We start from the raw sequence: 17004 nt of genomic DNA, 5'->3' as shown, positions 1-17004 counted from the left end.
GAAATTCAAATTACAAATAAAATCCTTTACACAAAGAAATATGTGTACCGTGTTCAGTGGACTAGAGACAACAGGGGAAAAATAGAAAACACATGTTAAAACAAGCGAATAAATCTTTAACTTGAATAAGCAAAACCCAGGGTGTCCATCTAAGGAAACTTTATATTCTTTCTTTCTGCAGTTTTGACTGTTTCATGGTCTTTCTTAGGTGAAGCTTCACCATTTCTGTGCTTTATTACTGGGCACTAAGGCACAAACATCCCATGTTTTGGTTGAGGCCTTTGGGAAGTGTGAATCTGGCTTCCCATTCTGCAGATCACTAAAAGCTTGGCAAATTCAATAGCTTAAAAACCTGGAGCCATTTTGTGCTAAACCTATAAACTTTTTTTTTTTTTAATCCCCTCATGAATGGGATTGCTGCTGTGGGTATTCCCTTGAAAGCTGAGAGATGTACTCAAGGTTTGACAATAAAGCTGACATAAAAGTCTTTACAAGATTGAAGGTTTTCTTTCCCCCCTAGGAGAGATCAGGTTGGAAGAGTATCGATGATCCTGCATTATGGTTATTACATTGATTATATAGTAAATATTTTTAAAGGAAATATAGGAGACCCAGGGCACCGTGGGATGTTTCAGAGCTCTGCGTATTTTCCATAATGAAGTTTAATGAGAGGAGATGAAATACCTTGTCAAACACAGATTTGAAGTAATCAATGAGCTCTGTGATCTCACAAAAAGTGGTGGTAGGGACAGTGGGCACATGGAGACACTGGCAGCTCTCCCAAGTGGATATTTTAAAATTAATTCTCTAAATCCCTTCACACTCTCTGGTTTTGTTTAATTGCAGTGTGCTCCAGGAGGGTGTCTGATGGAACTCTGCATTCAGCTGAGCATCATCATGCTTGGAAAGCAACTGATTCAAAACAATCTTTTTGAAATTGGAATCCCGTATGTATCCTGGCCTTTTCCATTATGTGTTATTCCTACGGCACAGTAAATCAAAGCCTTGATCCTTATTCAGATAAATGGGACTTTTGCCACTGCCTTCAGTGGGTTCTAATTGAATGTGATGATAAATGACATTTTCGGTTGTGGTGAAATGATCTGGTTGTATTTTATGTTGAATAATTTGCTATATCTTCACTAAATGGCTTAAAGAAAATGATGGAATATATGAAATAATTGATTTAAATTAATTTTAGAAACCAGAGAAAACAGGTAAGGTATGATAGATCTCCTGGGAGTTTTCAGAGAAGGTTTCAGGACAGCAGCATTGAATACAAATTAGCACAAAGTGGAGGGGACATATCCTGGGGGAAAGCAATAGCCCATAAAAAATGTTAAAATCTATTACTTGATCTATGACTATTTTATGGGTTTGGGGATGAAATCCACATGTTTCCAAGGTGCCTTTATGTCATTCTGGGATGATGCAAAATCAAGCAGAGACACTGACAGCTCAGTGCCTTTCTGCCATGTACTGCTTTAGTGCTCAAATACAGCAGGAAAAACCACCAGTGCCAAGGGGATCTTCAAGCACTAAGAATCCGCTGAGAAAGTCCTGCTCCTGCCTCTTGGGAGGTCTGCTTCATGGTGGCAGTGGCCTGTGAAATGCTGGAGATGAAGAGTCTGGTTTAGACATCTCAGCTCCACTGAAATGAGGCAGAATCTTCCAACTCTGGTGTCAGCAGCTTTCAGGTCACATGCATGATGGTAACTAGAAATAAAGAGGAGTGATTCTTAAAATATATGAAATATATTTGAAATGAGCCCTTTTCCTCCCTTTTCTCAGCAAGAACTTTTTTTTTCCTTGCAAGGAATTTAAATAAAGAGAGAAAAAAATTCCCAAACAAATCAGATGTAGATTATGGATGGTTTCATTATTCTTGTGTCAAAGTTTAATAGGAAGGCCTGTTTTGTGTCTGCATCTCATTGAGTTTACATTTTATTTTGAGAAAAGGGTGGTAAATCATTCCCAAAATATCTGACATGTTGAAGGCTTAAAGCTTTCTCAGTGTAAACCTGCTGTAATTTGTTTCTTGTCTTCCAAAAACTTACTGCTACTGGACTTTTTAAATGGGAATTTTATGATGTTACAAATACTGTATTTATTATTTTTGACTCATGAAAGCATGTGTTGATCTAGTCCAAACAGAAAGTCATGTCCAATTATTTTTCATTTCCCTCCCTTTGGTGCAAGAATGTGATAATTTCATCTAATTTTTCTCCCTCAGAACCACTCCCCCAACCTTCATTTAACAAACTGTAGTGGCCTCAATTTTTAAAACTGTTTAAAAACAATCATCCTTTCATCCTCTCCTTCCTAGATAAATACCTCATTTCAGTCACAGGGCTATCTTGTCATATTGGAATAAACATATCTGCTTTTCTTTGCTTGTCTGCATTCCCAAGAAAATTGTGTGTGTGTCTGTAGGGTTCGGCCCTTCTCCCCAGACCTATTTGCACCAGAAGAATAACTGAGCACATAATTAAATCAGAGTTAGCCTCCTGTTCCTGAATGGACCACTGTACTGGTTTGGGCTGGTTCCTCAGGGGTACCAGCAGCTGTGTTTTTCATTCCCCCTTGCCTTGTGCCTCTTTGGAGGGACTGAGAGTCGGGGTGAATAACACAGATTCTTCCATTGGCTCCCTGTATTTTCACTGTGGGCAGAGTCCAGGTGCTGCCACCAACCTTCTCCATGTGGAGAGACAGAAGGGAATACAATAAATAGTGATTTGGTCCTCAGAATCTGGTGCTGTCCCCTGCACATCTGTAACATGGAAGCACCTATCTGCTGAGTTTTGTGATGACTCTCATCAAAAAACATTTTCTTCCTCACTGAAGTCTTAGGATTTCAAGGGTTTTTTTTCAGGAAATCTTTTAATTGGATTCACCAAAAAACCCAAGGCGTTTCAGGTGATTTGCAGAAATCACAAATCCCATTTTTGTCTCTTTCTCCTCAAGAACTACTGCTAAGTAGATGATGCAAGCAGCAGTCATACTTTATGCTCCTAGAACCCCAAACTGGAAAGAATTAGAAAGCATCTTTCCATGTCTTCATTCTGCTTTATCCATGGTCAGTACTGGGTGAGGAGGGAAAATTCAGATGGCAGCCCTGCATTTTTTGGGTACACATCCTTGCTTTTCCTTCAATGTTTCTGCAGAAACTGCTGCCGCAGCTATATTAGATATAATTGCTGATCTCCTGAACCTTGCATGATTTCTTTTTTTAATTTCTGCATCCAGCTATAGCAAACCAGCTAGGTAAATGCAACAAGATTTGAATTATAGAAAACTAAACCCTCTTGAACTGAAATGTGTGTTCTGTGGGGCTGGAATTCACAAGTTTAACAGATGTAAATATGCCAAAGTTCACTCAGATGTGTCACATACCATCATTCTTTTACTGTTGCCATAGGAATTGACCCTAAAAGGCTGCAGGGCTTGAAAGCCTTAACCGAGAGTTCTTTTAAGACCCTTTTTATTCAGTTCTGGGTTTTTTTCTGAACTTACTGAAAAAAACCCATCCATGTGGTTATTTTATTACTCTCTGGTTTTGACCTTGGTGTTAAACCCTTAGGGTGAAATCCTGGCCCTATTGAAGTGAACAGCAAAACTATTGAATTTAGTGAGGCCATGGTTGTGGCCCTTCTATTCAGCATCAATTTCCATCACTTCCTTCAAAATATACTTAAATATGCTGGATGACAATACCAAGAGTTAATAAAATCCATTTAAATACAACCCTTCATAGCTACTGTCTCTTATGTTGTTTTTCACCTTTACTAAATTATTCTTAATTAAAGGTTTGGGTGGGGATTTTTTCCTTTTTTTTTTCTTTTCCTGTTTTCTATTGTAGTTTTCCTCTGACTGAGAAACCAATAAACCCCAAACACCACTGAAACTTGTAGAATCCAGGATATCTGAGTGTGCGAAGGAAGCATGGCTGTACCAAAAATTTGTGTGAGAACAAGAAATTTAGATACTTTTGCTCTTCCCCTGCTTCCTTCTTGTGCTTGTGAATGTGAGAAGGTGTTTCTTTATGTGAACTGACTGTAGGAATATGACTGAAGGAAAGCCTGGATCTTCAGTGTTCCTTCCCAAAAGCAGGAAAGAAAATTACAGGCAAGGACACAAGAGTCTGGGTCACTGCTCTTCCTTTTGTCCCCATACAAGTGCTCCAGCTACTCAACCTAGAAATCTTTTCTGTTTAGCTTTCTCTCTGCACCTTTTTATATACAGATCAAAAAGCATCAGCTGGAAGAGGAGCCTTAAAACCCCACCTGTTATAAAAAATCCTTTGTTCCTGGCAGCTGGATTCTAGGGGCTTTCTGTCTTTTCATGTAAAACTTCCACATTCATCTCTGTTCTAGCAAGTATTCATAGAATCATGGAATCATAGAAAGGTTTGGTCTGGAATGGAACCTTAAAGACCTCCCAGTTCCAATCCCCTGCCATGGGCAGGGACACCTCCCACTATCCCAGCTTGCTCAGAGCCCCATCCAACCTGGCCTTTGACAGTTCCAGGGATGGGGCAGCCACAGCTTCTCTGGGCAAACCTGTGCCAGGGCCTCTCCACCCTCACAGAAAGGAATTTCTTCCCAATATCCCATGTAATCCTGCTCTCCGTCAGTGTGAAGCCATTCCCCCATTTCCTGCACTCCATCACTTTCAATAGTCTATTTCCATCTTTCCAAAAGGTTTCCTTCAGGCATTGGAAGACTCAGTTAAGTCCCTTTGGAGCCTTCTTTATTCCAGGCTGAACAATCCCAATTGTACAGCCACTGAAGACACAAACACTTGTGCCAACAAAGTAATTTTCCTGCATCTGTTCTCTTTCAGCCTGCCCTCCAGATGCCTCACCTCTTCAGCCTCCATCTATTCCACTCTCACTCACTCCACAAATTTTTTGTTTTTTTCCAGTCATCATAATTTTTTTCCCTAGATACCCCAAATCCAGCTGCTCCTTCTTACTGTATCAATAGAGAAACTGTTGAATCATCTCTCTGATTTTTGAAAAGGAGCCTTCATCTAATCACCATGTGCTTACAGCCCAGCCAGGATCACTTGGAGCTTGATTTCTCTCTTTTCATCATATTTTTTTCTCAAAATCCTGAGTGTTATTGACAGGTAGTGATTTTATGCTCACTTCAGATCCTTGTTAACGTGCATTATGCAGTGCTTATTGGTTATACTGGGAATTACAATCAGCATAATTCAACCATGTTCCCACCTCTTACCTAATACAATAATTTGGTGCCAATCCCCTCTGAGAAGCTGCAGTGTCATTTTTAACTGCTCTAGACACAGCCTGATAAAAACCTGGTAATTTTCTTTCTTTCTCATCCTGCATTGATTCTTCTCACATGCTGTTCAGTTTCCTTAAGGGTGCACCTTGCTTTTTGACATTCGCTGACAAAACAACCAGAAATAATGGCTATTCTACAGCTCTACAGTTTTCCCTCTTTGCTCAGATCTGTGTTGAATCATGAAACATTGCTGCATGAGCCTCTTCAGCACAAAGCTTCTGGGACACTCATCCTGAATGGGCCAACTTACCATTTCCTCACTGTGAGGAGCTGCCCTGTAGGGAAAAAATCAGAAGCTAAAAGAACTCTTTTTCTGTCAATTTCCTTTAAAAACGTTGATCTGGGTAATTAAGAAACAGCTTCAAACAAAGGCATTTAAAAAGCATGTGCAGTTTTAGCATCACAATCATAAATACAGATAAAGGGTTCTGCAAAACTCATTTTCATTGCCCTATTGCTGCCCATTGCTGTGTAGCTGGAGAATAACATCCTGCAAATCCCTCTTCTCTGTTCCTTTAACTTTCTGACACACTTCTGCTTGGTTTCAAACTTCACATGCTTGGATATGATACAAAGGTACTTTTTGTTTTTTGTGGAAAATTTGAAATAATTGGTTTGGCTTGCTTTCAGTCAGTTGATCTTAAAAAAAAAAAAAAAAAACCAACACAAAAAAACATAAAAAGAAGCATGCAGACGCTCTTCAAAGCTGAACTTCAAGTGGTTAAAGTTGCTGTTCATCATGCCTGGCTTAGAGATAACCAGATGAAATATTAAAAATTATTCTGAGCAACTGAGACCTGGATATGGTGTATTCCCAAATGAACATTAAAACCAACAATAATTGTTTTATTTACTAGATTCTTGTGGGAGGTGTCTGTATGTATTAATCTCCAGAACTCAACTCTATGGTGCTGTAGCTAAAGGATTAGATCACACGTGCACAGATTTCACATCTAAACACACTCAAATTTTATCTCAGCTGCTGCTGTGCTGTGACAACAAGATCATCTTCACTCTCATCTGCCCACAGAAGTGTGAGAGACATTTACAGCTTGTATCATTTCATTGGAACAGAAATTAGCATTGTCTGGAATCTATTGTTCACCATCCTCTGAGAGTCCCTCACATTAGGAAATTAATTGAGATATGTTGGAAAAACATCCTGGGAATTCTTTGATTATTTTAAATCCTGCCCCAGCCTCCTACCCTTTAAATGATACATCACCTCTGTCGCTGACAAGTTACCTAGGCTGCCATAAAGGCAGAGGGAAAGAAAGGGAATCTAGTGTCTTGAAATGGCTGAATTTGCATGATGTAGGAGGTAAAAGTCTTTGAAAGGATTAATCTAATTCTGTCTCGTGAAGCATTTTAAATTTACCCCCACCCTTTCATTAAAACTGTGCAATCTGAGTGTCCTGGTTACCAGTAATGCCAAAGCACTGATGATGTTACCATCAGACTTGGGTAGCTACATCTTCCTTCTACCACAAACAAAATCAGGAGTTGTCCTGTTGATTTCTGAAACTTTATGATCCAGGATCTGAGAGGGCTTGATGCAATCTAGACCTGTTAAAAGAGTGTCTTCCTAATTCCTCCATATTGGTGATGAAATGGAATGGGTCTTGTAAACACTGGTAGGTGCAGAAATTCCTCAGTCACTGTGGGAACACAGTGATCCCATGGCTCAGTGCAAATTTAGGAATGAAGCAATAAACCCACACAGCAAAGTCTTTATTGTGTTTGCCAACTTTTGTTCCTCAACCTTGTCCTGCTACTGAAGCCAGGGTCCAGGAAAGTGGTTCTGCTTCTCTGGAGGTCCAAAGGAAAACCCCTTCTCCCAAATATTGCTGTATCCAGGCCACACACCTACAGTTGAAAGAGTTTATCACAAGCTGCAGGGGAAGATTTTGTGGGGGATCCTTACTTACACTACTGGCAAAACCTCTTTGGAATTAGTCTGTACTTTCACTCATGGTACATACGTGAAGAGCTGTAAAATAGTGCCGTATATTTGTGTGGAAGATAAATATCATCTCCAAAAGAAAGATATGCAATAAGTATAAATCTGGCTCTTTTATGCTAATTTGACTGTATTTTGCTGCCTTGATTATGAAAAAATACCTCTCTCTACTACTGTAGTTTTCCATGGAAATTTCTCAGTGTATAAAATAGCTTGAAGTTGCTGATGCATGTGTATTTAAAATATCACAAAGGATGGGGGAACACTGGGAAAACTTTACTCTTCATTTAGAAATCATTCATTTTACTCTAATTTATTTGTCAATGTCATTAAATTTGTCCCATTTCAGTGGGACAGTGTTTGCTATTGCTTTTTCTACTGTCAGTACATTCTTGCACCCTCTTTTTTGGAAACATCCCATAATCACAGAATGGCCTTGGTTGGAAAGGACCTTGAAGCTCATCCATTTCCAGCTCCCTGCCATGGGCAGGGACACCTTCCCCTATCCCAGCTTGCTCAGAGCCCCATCCAACCTGGCATTGAACACTTCCAGGGATGGGGCAGCTGCAGCTTTTCTGCACAACCCATGAGCATCTGAAAATTTTTTGACAATAAAATTCTATTATACTGGAAGTTTCCAATTCTTATATTGAGATGAAAGTGTGCCTGTAGTAAAAATGAGGAATGAAACCACTACATTTTGCATTTTGTTAAAAGAGAGGTACTCACTATGTTGTTCTTGAGAGTACTAATTACTAATGTTATCTAGGTTCCAGGATCTTCAGGAAGACCCCCTTGGAATATGCATCTAGAGAGAAAAATATTTATAAAGTACTGGATTCAATTCCACTAGCTTGTACCTGTCAATAAACAACATCTGAACTTTCCCAGGGTGGTGTAAACTCCCCCTGTGACGCACCAAAGTAACACAGGATTAATTTTGTGTTGCTGTGCCAAGACTTGGGCCAAATCTTTTAGGGGAAGAAAAAAACCAGACTTAGTTCAGTCTGAACTTTTGTTCCTCAGGAAGCTCAAGAAGCTCTTTAGGAAGCTGAAGGATGAAAGAACTGAGGTAAAGGAAATGGACACTAACCAATCCAAGGACCCTCAGCAATGGGATCTCGACTACATCTTGGAACCTTTCACTGGGCTGACTCCAGAATACATGGAAATGAGTAAGTTTTCAGAATTTTCTTTCCCTTTCTGCAATAACCATGGCTTTACATAGGACTGAATGCCAGAAGTGGTCATGAGAGAGGGAGAAAAGTACCCCAGCACTTGTAGTTTGCAGAAATTCCATGTGAGCCAGCAGGGCTATGAGAATACAATAGTGCCAACAGAGAAATAATGATGAATCCGAGTATCTGTTAATACTTCTGCTGCCAGATTCCAGTGTTCCCAGCTGAGGAAAGTGCACAGAAACCATTTAGTCACAGAATCAGCAGCTATGGTTAGGAAGGATCTCTGGAGATAGCTGGTCCAACCTCCTGCTCAAAGCAGGGTCAGCTAGAGGATGTTGCTCAGAGACTTGTCCACTTGGGTTTTGAGTATTTCCAGGGCTGAAGACTCAACAACTTTTCCTGTATTTGATCACCCTTACTGAGGATTTTTTAAAGTTTAAGTTGCCCTCCCTACATTTCCCTTGGTGCCCTGTGCCTCTTGTCCTTTCACTGGGTGCCCATGAGAAGGTTTTAGCTCTGTGCTCTCCAACTGGCCACATGGGTAATATCCCCTGAGCCTTTTTTTCCTGTGGTACAGCAATTCCAGTGTTCTCAACTTCTCCTTGCTCATCTTAAGGTTTATCTTAATGGCTCTCCAGTGGATTCACTGCAGTGTGTCCGTGTTTTTCTTCTACTGGGGAGCACAGGCCTGTACCTGCCCCATGAGTTGACCCTGCAGAGGCAGGGAAGGAGAAAGCAGGAATGCTGTGGGTAGGTGAGTAGAAAGAAAAGAAATAATCTAGGCAAACCCAAGCTTTAGGCCACACAAGAATTCAGGGAGAAGCGCAATGGACGTGGTGTCTAAAACCAGACATCTGGTTAAATATTGAATGTGGCAACTCCTGTTTTAACACAAGTCGCTATTCTCAAAATATCTAAAGAGGAACAAATTTGATGGCAAAAAAATCAAATACCATATATGGTTTATCTCTCTATACAGAAACAATATTTGTTTGTAGATATAATTTATAATTGAATTAAAAATTAATACATTAAAATTTACGGAATGGTGAATTTATGTAATTCTATAATGCCTAAGTGTATACGAGGTATTTTGCATGATGACAGATTTGAGGATGTCTTATTAATATATTTAGGATCCCAGCCTTGTCCTCTGTAGTGCCATCAAGAATCCCTCACCTCCCTTTATCTTCCTCTCAATTGTTCCAACTCACCTAAGGATCTTGTCTGTGTTGTCTCTTCTGTTATCTTATCCTCTTCTGCACTTAATGATACTTTGTTGAAAAATTATCCTTTAGGACAATTTTTTTCCCATGAGTTACTTCAGCCCGAGATGATTTTTCTTCCTGTAAACTTTAAGCAAGCCTCTTAACAATTTTTGAAGTTGAACAATGGTAAAAAACATAATGGACATTTTTTCCTGTAAATTTTCTTTTTTGTATTTTTGGGCTCAGGAATAACCCAGAAATACCTGTTTTTAACAACCCAAACTTCTTGGTTAGCTAGGTCTAAGGACAAGGAGGACTAAAGTCTAAGGACCTTAGTTACCAGTAACAAATATATACTGGTGTGATGTTTGTCAGCATTGCTTTTGGGTTTGCTGTCAGTGGCCTTGATTCTGCTATGTGAAGAGTGATGCTCCAATGCTGTGATCCCCGCCCCAGCCTGCCAGAGCTTGGACAATGCTCTCAGGAATATGGTGGAATCCCTCTCAGGAATATATGGGGCTGTCCTGTGCAGGGCCAGATGTTAGACTTTGATGGCTTCCTTCCAACTTGGGATATTCTATGATTCCATTCCATGGCACTGACTTGTACTATCAAGGTATAAGCTACTGATATAAATCACTAGACACTAAGCCTGTCATTTAGATCAGTCCCTTGTTCCAGGTTCATAAACTGCAGTGAGCTCCTCAGCCTGCAGCCACTCAGGGGTGATTTAGGGAAAATGAAGAGATTAATTATTGGTCTAAATATTTGTTTACAACAGGAGGATGAGCTTCCCAAGTGGAGAAGCCCCAAAGTATGCCATGCTGTGCCCGGGCTGTGGGATTTGCAGACAAATGTGCAGCAAATGAAAGCCAAGCTGCACCTCCCCAGCCCCAGTTGCTGCCCTGGGTCCATGTCCCTGCTCTCCGCTGTCAGATCCACTGCTCAGACCACCCATGCTGGCAGGAAGCACTTGGTGCAGCTCAGCACTGAACCTGTCAGCTGGGATTATTGTCAAAGGCATCATGCTGCAAGAGGCCACTCAGCAGATTATTTATCTATTTCTCTAACTTCGAGCTGGGGACAGTGGGAAGGGAAGCAATGCAGAAGGCCAGAGGAAAAATTTTTTTTTTCTCCTGAATTGCTTAAAAAGGCAGTATTACTCCAATGCAAGAAGAGGTATGATATTAAGGAAAAGAGAGAAATCTGTCTGCTATTTCAGAACTTCTTTCTTAGTTTTCACACTGATTTATTCCGGCAACCTCCCTCAGGCATCAGTGGCAATCTGGAATGAAGCAGCTGAAGGAGGAATTGCAGATGGGGCTTGCTGCTTTTGGGGTTTCCCCAGGCAGATGGTGATGGGGTTTCATACAGAAGCAGGCAGATTACGTATCCAAGTGTGAGTAGTAACTACATTCAGGTTTGTCCTGCTCCCACTTTTAAGGATGGGTGACATCCATAGCTAAGACTCTTGCCTCCAAGTCTATCATTCACTAGGCTGTACCCTAATCACAGGCAGTCCTTGCCTTTTTTATCCATATATCCAATCTCTTTTACTGATTTCTGTCAAAACCTGGAGTCTGGCCCACTGCCCACATGGCAAATCACACATTCTCTTTGCACTTCATTGTGAAACAAATTAATCCCACTTCTCGGAGAGACACTGCTTGGAGCAGTCTCAGTATGTGTTTTGCAACATGATGTGCCACTGATAAAGGAGTTTTTGATGGTAACTACCCCACTTAAATTTTGGGATGTCCATTTCCAATCTGCTTTCATTTTTGTTCTTATTTCTTATTCTAACAATCCTGAAGCCTTAGAGAGACTTCCACCTTCTCATTCTCCTACCCCTGCCCTCATTTAAATCATGGTAGGTTCATAGAAATAACACGATTTACTGGTTATTTTTTAACCTCCCCTGTTTTCCCATTTGGGAAAGGTTACTCTGTCTTTGTTTACTGAAACTGGTTTCTCCAAAATATCAGTCACTCAAATCCATGCCAACAAATTAGATTAGCTGTAAGAAAGAATTTGTTTTACAATGAGGATGGTGAAACACTGGCATAGGTTGCCCAGAGAGGTGGCGCATGGCCCATCCCTGGAAACATTCCAGGTTGGATGAAGCTCTGAGCAACGGGATCTAGTTGAAAGTCCCTGCTCATTGCACAGGTATGGACTAGATGACATTTAAATGTCCCTTCCAGCCCAAGTGATTCTATGGATAAGATTATTTTTTTTTGGGTAAAAGTCTTTGAATCTGATTTCACCAGCAGACTCTGCTGAGCTTTTTTGTTGTGCAGGTTGGCTGCAATAGCACATCTGCACAAATATTTGACTTGCACCAATGACATTGCTATGACTGTTTGTTTTGATATTATTAACAGATGTATTCCTGCATTTCTTAGTGGAGACACTTAAAACGCTTGAGTGATCAGAAAATTTTGCTCAAGTAATCCTGAAACATAAATTATCGCTTTCAATATGCGTCAAATTTGTCCTTAGCATTTCCTGCTTTCAAAACTGTATAAAGACTTTTGACCCAAGACAACATACCATACCATGTGCATTCCCAAAGTCAGTAGAATGTACAGCAATTTCTTCTTCCACATGGCAGCAAGTTTGTAATGTGTGCTACTGGCCTGCAATGATAGAAGTTGGCAAGAAATCGATATTTAGAGTAGCAATAAATATTGCTAATGACAGAAATTTTATTAAATTGGCTCCAAGAGCAAAATAATGCACATGAATGTCTGAAATTTATACCACTTATGTTTCCTTGAGAAGAAACTGAAATCAGCAGTGATTTTCATATTCCTGTTTCATTTGGTCTTCCCTTCTCTAGCATAATCCCTCTAGTAGTCCAAGATTCATGTAGCAATTGATTAAAAACATTTTTCCTCAAGGAGAAGTAATAATAAAAGGTTTCATCATCCAACTTCTGTTTAAAAACAATGGCACAAGGAGAAAATGATTGGATTCAATGTCTGTAGCTACTGACTACTATAAGGATTAATCTGAGAGGTTTGGAAGAATTTCCCCTAAAGCAGGGAAAGCCATCAAAAAGGCAATGTGTGAGGCAGAAAAAGAAAAATAATTGCTAAAGAGAAACCTGCATTTTTGTATAATCTTTATAATGATGGTTTTGAAAATACCATTGGTGGTTCTGTGTAGGCTTGTTGCATACATTTATTACAGAAGAGTTATAAACTACCCCTTTTCCTTAGTTTTTCAGCAAGGCCTAGCTGTATATTGAAAATTTTCTTTCTAGGATTTGGAAAGCTGCCTAGCACAGAAGTGATTTTTCCACTGTTTATTTCCAGTAACATGTGATGCTATGACAGATATTTTTGATGAAGAAGAGAGGAAAAAAAAGCAACAAAATTGTAAATAAATACCCTGTCTTAGGTGAGGCTTTGAGGTAAAAGATACTTGGGTTACTCACACTATTGAGCATGCAAATCTTGTAGAAATAGTGATCCACACCATAAAAGGTTTTGTGCTGGGGAATGATTCTGTATCCCTTACACAAGAGCAGTGGCCACCACCTTCCAGATCCATAATTTAAAAGCTTTGATTTGCGCTCTTAATCATAACTTAGAGCCCAGACTTAGAGGAACAGGGTGTGTTGCTGTTGGGCTGGGGTTCTGCTCAGACCGTGCACAACTTCTGTGAAGAGTGGACTTCTGAGAAGTGACCTGAGACAATTCTTTGGATGCTGTTTGTCCTTCAGAATTTTTGTCTTGGGCCCAGGGCTGGATGAGGTGCTGCACATGTGGCATCAGGTGTTGTGAAACGCAACGGCTGGCTCTGAGCCCTTGGCCTCTTTCCTGCTCAACTCAGTAAAGGCACCACCAGCATGTGCTTTGGGCTTTTTCCCTCATCTGAAGGATGAAGGCTCTGTCTCAGTGACTGTTGTATTGCACTAAAGAGTTTATTTAGTAGTTGTTTTGCACTGGGTGATTTGAAATTTGCACTGAGTATGTTATGTCGTGTGGATTGTTATTTCCCTTCTCCCATCACATGGTCTCTCAATCATTCACCCCTCTGCCCTATATCCCCTGGTGGTTACCCCTCTCCTCGCCCCTCCTCAATGGTGTCCCACTGGCTACAGTCCTCTTCCCCTGCCCCCATTCCCTTGGGTATAAAAGGCCTCTGCAAGAAGGGAACCCCCTCTTTTCTGCCTGGGGGATTGCCAGAGTCTGAGGCTTCCCTTCCCCAGCTAATAACCAGGACACCTGTTCCGACATGAGAAGAGCCTTTCTGTTCTTTTGCTTTCGTCCATGTAAGACTGTGGGGGCCAGGGTCCATAGCTAGCCAGAGTGGACTCAAACAACAGCCCGAGAAACACGGATCTTACAAGTGACAGCACATCCAGGGTCCTGCTTGGATGCCCCAGGAGAAGATGTTTCCCATGTCTCTGACTTTCCACTATACCCAGCCTTCAATTGTTTTATTTTCTAGCTCGTGCTATGAACCTGGGCAATGTTCATCTCATGTCTCCAGGCTGCCCTACCAGGGGGTAGGAAAATGATGAAACAGGATGGATGGCCAGAAGTCCAGCTCCTGGCACAAGTCTCTTTAGCCTTTTTCCCTGTACGTGGACATGTAAAGACCTTTGTATGGAGAACTTGTGTCAGAAATGTGAACATAAAAAGGGTATTTAAGGGTTACTATCGAGTTTTTCAGGCATAAAAAAGAACACCTTGGTGTCAACCGTCCTTGATGGAAGAGTGTGAGTGTCCTAAAAGTATTGTAAATATTTCCAGTGTGACCCAACGGACATCCACAGAACTCCAGGATGCTGAGATGAGATTCCTTCTGGGATCTGGACAGAGATTCTTCTCTTTTTAATTTATTCAGGTTTCTAGAAACACTGACCACGCTCTGCAAATACCTGTGAATTGCTTAGGCTGTTCAAAGATCCTCCATTTAATAATTGTTTGCTGGTTTGTTACACACCCCCATCCAAATTGTGGGTTTGGCTTTGGAATTGCTTTTCCTGCCTTCTTTTTGCATAATTTGAACTTGCATAAGAAGGAGTTGAGAAGGTTGAAGAGATTTCAAGATGGCTACACAAACACTTCTGGCACAGAGTTTTCTATGAAGACACATTTACACAATTATCCAAAAGTCCTTTGCATACCTTGAGCATTTTTTCATGAACTTGAAAAAAAATTAAACTGCCTTTTGCCAGACAATGAATGAAGGGGCTACAAACGACATCAAAGCAACTGCGTGTGGTTTATTCTTAAAGCATTGCAAACACTTCTTTTTTTTTCTTCTTATTTTATTTTTTACAGAATCCTCCCAGCTGTATTCCTGCTAAATTCACTTAGAACCAAATAAGGCATATTTTGGGGCTATGCATTTTTCTAAGCATTTCACAGTTTTTGGGGACATTACTTTAACATCTGGTTTTATTTCCTTTTTAATTTCTTTTCCTGACTCTGAACATAAAATTGTCAGGAAAGTATGATTTCAAGGGTAGGATGTTTCTATGCTTTGAAATAGCTCCATCTTAGTGTATACACTTAAATTCAGAACAAAACAGTAAGAATGAAACTCTAATGGCCATATAATTGATATACAGAAATTTTACTTTCATGTGCAAATATATTGTTCCTGAGATTAGAAAGGGGAAATATCTGAGGACTTGTACACAAAAAAAAGGTGTATGTGAGAGAAGGTCCTGGGGGAAACTGTTTCAAGAGTTAGTTGTAGGTTGTGACAACAATGCTGAAGGAAAATATTTTAAAGTATAATATTCTGTTATGTGCAAAGAATATTGTGCTATTTTCTCAGAAAAATGCAATTCCTCCCTTAGTGGAGAGAGAACTTATACAAGGATTTGCCAAAAAAGAAGCCACAGTAAATAGAGCATTGAAACACACCAATACTTATTCTATGCTAATATTTTTTTAACTGGGAGATGTAGATCACAGCAAGATTTATTATTTTAATATATATATTTTAATATATATATTTAATATATATTTATATAAAATTCACCTTTGTTTTCCTTTAAAGAGGAGTATTTCTGAACTTGGAGAATATCAGTTGCAGAAGGAGAGATGAAATTGCTGCACAACACCACTGGCTTCTGCCTCCACAGAGACATTTCTGTTCTTGCTTTTCACAAGCTGCTACCAACTTTTTCAAAAGAAGCTGAGGAGAAATAGTGGCACCTTGTAGATTTTCTCCTTTTGCTTGATTGTGTATCATTTTCCTTACAGGCAAAAGGACAGGAAAGAAACAGCATGGACTAATCAGTTAATTATGTATAAATGCAGAGAAATAGACACTGAACCCTTTGTCCTTTATTAAATTTGTTGTTTCCTTTGGTTTGTGCTTGTGCTAGCAGCTTGAAGCTTTATTGGAAACATTCAGAAAGCACAGTGACAAACTTTTGTGTCTTCATAGCCCTACTCTGGGATATTTATTCCTGGGACCAAACTGGGAAGTGGAATTTTATGGGGTTGGTAATGCACAAAGCTCATGAACAATTTGCTGCTCCCTTCAGAAGCTATCAAAAAACATTGGCTTTCTTTTTTCCTCAGTTATCCAGTTTGGTTTTGTCACACTCTTTGTTGCCTCCTTCCCTCTGGCCCCTGTCTTTGCCCTACTGAACAACATCATCGAGGTTCGTCTTGATGCAAAAAAATTTGTTACTGAGCTGAGGAGGCCAGACACAGTGAGAGAAAAAGATATAGGTGAGTAATGAAAGAGTATTGCAGTGAAAATAAGACCAAAAATACAATTAAACAAAGAAGAAAATTTATAATGAACCCATTAATAAGTTTTTTCTTTCACTTACAGGTATTTGGTATAACATCTTGAGTGGTATTGGAAAGCTTTCAGTGATTATTAATGTAAGTGTTTGGTTACACCAGTTTCTAACCATGATCTTGGGAGCTTCTACTGTTCCTTCAATGTAATTTAAAATTCTTCATAATTTATTGTTTATAATTGTTCATATTTTATTGTCCCTTCAACATAATTTAAAAGTGGCATCTAATTTTCTCAATTGCTCCAATACAAAAGAATACAGATATATTATGTTTATTGTGCTATATGTATTCCCTAAATAAAATTTTCCTCTATATGCTTTAAGATAAAAAATCTCATGCCCTAGGACTTTAATCCTAATAGTTTCTAGTGGGTTTTTAGCCTAGGGATCATAATCCTATAGAATCATTTATGTTGGAAAATATCTTTAAGGGCATGGAATAATACAAGAGATATTAAAGATATCAAAGCTCTTTAGAAAGGGAGGTGATTTTCACTACTGGAGGGAGAACTTGTGGAGAGGTGTTATGCAATTTCTTTAATAAAATAGCTCCCAGCAC

The 17004-nt window shown here is 39.7% G+C and overlaps 1 protein-coding gene across 1 annotated transcript in view; it reads left to right on the top strand.

Annotated features, from left to right (window-relative positions):
- The window catches only part of ANO2 (anoctamin 2), a 160887-nt gene that overhangs the window by 135404 nt on the left and 8479 nt on the right, over nucleotides 1-17004 (top strand). Inside the window, exons 19-22 of the mRNA XM_058804969.1 lie at nucleotides 847-947; nucleotides 8296-8444; nucleotides 16216-16368; nucleotides 16475-16527. Coding sequence (XP_058660952.1) covers nucleotides 847-947; nucleotides 8296-8444; nucleotides 16216-16368; nucleotides 16475-16527 — 456 coding nt within the window. The remainder of the gene's footprint in view (nucleotides 1-846; nucleotides 948-8295; nucleotides 8445-16215; nucleotides 16369-16474; nucleotides 16528-17004) is intronic.

The sequence above is a fragment of the Ammospiza caudacuta genome, chromosome 5 (genome assembly GCF_027887145.1).
Source record: "Ammospiza caudacuta isolate bAmmCau1 chromosome 5, bAmmCau1.pri, whole genome shotgun sequence".
In the NCBI taxonomy this organism is placed as follows: Eukaryota; Metazoa; Chordata; class Aves; order Passeriformes; family Passerellidae; genus Ammospiza; species Ammospiza caudacuta.
The sequence above is the reverse complement of the archived record's forward strand: the minus strand, read 5'-3'. Positions and strand labels throughout refer to the sequence as shown.